This window comes from Odontomachus brunneus, unplaced genomic scaffold (genome assembly GCF_010583005.1).
Source record: "Odontomachus brunneus isolate Ranch 3 - 2012 unplaced genomic scaffold, Obru_v1 Obru_scaffold_153, whole genome shotgun sequence".
NCBI classification, from domain to species: domain Eukaryota; kingdom Metazoa; phylum Arthropoda; class Insecta; order Hymenoptera; family Formicidae; genus Odontomachus; species Odontomachus brunneus.
The window spans coordinates 518,578-521,172 of record NW_022639603.1 but is presented as its reverse complement, the minus strand read 5'-3'; the positions used below and the strand labels follow the sequence as shown (position 1 = coordinate 521,172).

At 31.9% G+C, this 2,595-nt stretch overlaps 2 protein-coding genes across 2 annotated transcripts; both read right to left on the bottom strand.

Annotated features, from left to right (window-relative positions):
- Window positions 1-328: 328 nt before the first annotated feature.
- Window positions 329-1,253, bottom strand: LOC116850718. Its single transcript, XM_032829323.1, has 3 exons — window positions 621-1,253; window positions 407-478; window positions 329-345 (listed from the first exon to the last, which is right to left on the bottom strand). The coding sequence occupies exons 1-3, from the start codon at window positions 1,174-1,176 to the stop codon at window positions 329-331; spliced, it is 645 nt and encodes a 214-aa protein (XP_032685214.1). The 5' UTR covers window positions 1,177-1,253.
- A 144-nt stretch (window positions 1,254-1,397) lies between these two features.
- Window positions 1,398-2,327, bottom strand: LOC116850702. The gene has a single exon (XM_032829303.1). It carries the CDS (start codon window positions 2,182-2,184, stop codon window positions 1,798-1,800), a length of 387 nt encoding a protein of 128 aa, XP_032685194.1. The 5' UTR covers window positions 2,185-2,327; the 3' UTR covers window positions 1,398-1,797.
- Between the last annotated feature and the right edge of the window lie 268 nt (window positions 2,328-2,595).

Sequence of the window (2,595 nt, the reverse complement as noted above, 5' to 3'; positions counted from 1 at the left end):
TACATAGTTCCTTTTGTAGTATTTACACTACAATGAATAGAAACTGTAGAACACTGTAATAGAAAAATATATTTAAACATTTAATTTGTTAAATAAATAATTGAAATAAACATAATTACCATTATTTTTTAATAATTATTGCATTGTACCTTTATTTAACGTCAGTATAATGTCCATGAAATTTGCCACCGTGTGGCTCAATACCTGTGTAGCATATTTTACTTTCATCTTCGGCATAAGATGTGTAAAAATATATCTGTCAGTCAATTTTGGCATTTGTCATTGTCTTAACAAGGAATATTTATTCATGTTATATGTAATAATAATGTCATCCCATGATGCAAACTGTTTTTCAGATTCTTTCTTATTTTGTTTATAATCAGATCTTTTGTTAATAAATTATTGCGTATTCCTTTTTGTAAGTGTACATAATCATAAAGGGGGATAATTTCTTTATTTTCCACAAGAAATGTATTTTCTATAAATAAATGGAGCTTTATTAATACATTATATTACACAAATAGTTATATAAAATAATATTACAAATTGTGATACAAAACAATATCACTGTTGTAATTGATGAAACTAATAAAATTTAATCAAAAGTGCACTTTACTTACTGGAATTTTGATGCTGTTTATGTCGTACATCGTTGCTCTCTTTGATCAACATATTAATTGCTGCTGTGTCAGGTCCTCCTTGATCACACACATTTGCTACTGGTCTGAACCCACATTTTATGACAAAACTTATCCATTGCTTTATGCATCTAACAAGCTGAATGGTGCAAGTTGTACTATTACAGAATCCATAGCCAAGAGGCATACGATTGCCAGATGCAAGACATCTCATGTAAAATAGAATTGCATGGTCTGCAAATTTTCTGGTTCTCCTCATCCCCCAATCTTCAAACCTGATTATTTTGTTGCTTTTTTTATTGTAAAAAATGGCTGGTTGTAATGACATTTCATCCCAAATTATAATTACGTTTAAATCTTTTGGATCAATTTCTCTTGCGGCTAAATGTAAATATTGGTACATAATTTTATTGCACCCAGTATCTAAAGGAATACTTTGTAGTTCTTTGTTCAAAGTATTGAGGGAAGGACATGGAATATATTTGCAAATGAATTTGTATGATGAGCGTGATCTATGGGAAATGCCTATACAAAACATTTTGTCATCTATTGTATAGCGTCTGGCCTATTAATGACAGAAAATATATAAAATTGCTGATTTTTTCAAAACGAAATATCAATAATAAAATGATAATAAATATATATTTTCATTTGTACACATATAAATGTGTAAACATATAAAATAAATAATATACAATTAAATGCATAATCTACATATAATTTAGATCAATAATATAGAAAAGATTATCTAAAAGTTACAATTGAATATTTTTATACAAAATAGATAAATGTGTATTACAAAAAATTGTTATGGAATTGTTAGTCAACTTTTATTGGATTTGGAAATTTACCTGTGGTGCCACATCATTGTTTCTAATAATCATATTTATGAACTGCTGCCTCACATGTTGTTCATGCTTATCAGCATTACCTGTGGAATCAATTGTATGCAGTGTTATTGATTTTTCTATATTTACTTTCTTGCATCAGCAGTCTCTTTAGCCGTCTTTTATCTTTTCTCATTTTAACTATTTTGTCATATAATTTCCTCTCTTTTGGACTTAATAAGTTTTTACGAGTGACTTCTTCAAGATTTGGTCTTGCAACATATGGCCTCTTTTGTAACATCTTTTTTATATTTTCAATTTCCTCTTGTTGTTTATGTACAATTTCCTTGTCGTAATTTGACCTGTTGTTCATTTAATGTTATTTGCTGTTTTTCTTGTTGTAAAAGAATGCTTTCATTGTGTGATAATGCTTCCGCGTCTTCATGTTGTTCTTTATTTTGCTCTGTATGCGATTTTGGAATGTTTTGTTCATGCTGTTCTTGGCTGCTTAATTCCTGATGTGGCAAATTTACAGATGGAATTGCATAATGCAATAATATTCGTCTTGATGATGAGTCACTATAATTATCCTCACAAAAGTGCTTGTAGCATACTCTCAATTTTTTTATTTCGCTTTCTTCGCATGGAGGTTTCATATGCAAATTATGAAACCATTTGTTGCGGCGTTCCAAATCCTTCGGAAATGTGTGAGTTGGCATATTTCCTCTCGAAGAACAGTTTGACACACAACACGCTCTCACTATGATTTCCCTTTTCACGCAAACTTTATTGTTTTTCACGTTATATACGAGTATGACGTCGTATCACGTATACAATATAATGGCCATAACAGATTGTTAATTTGTTCTTCTTAGTTGCACTAGTTCAGCTAAAAAGAACAAATATTAGTTCCACTTTGCTGCCTGTTATAGAGCAAGGGCGCCACAAACACTGACCACTTTTAGACCATAAGAGTTTGGAACCCCTGGGTCATACCATACCCTCAAGGGGCACAATGGGCCAGGTCCGACCCCGTCTGGATCCGGCCCGCTCCTTCGCTCCCGACCGAGGTTATGGGGTGGGGGGTCATTATATCCTTCCATCCCCCTCGGTCATCCATTCCGTACTTT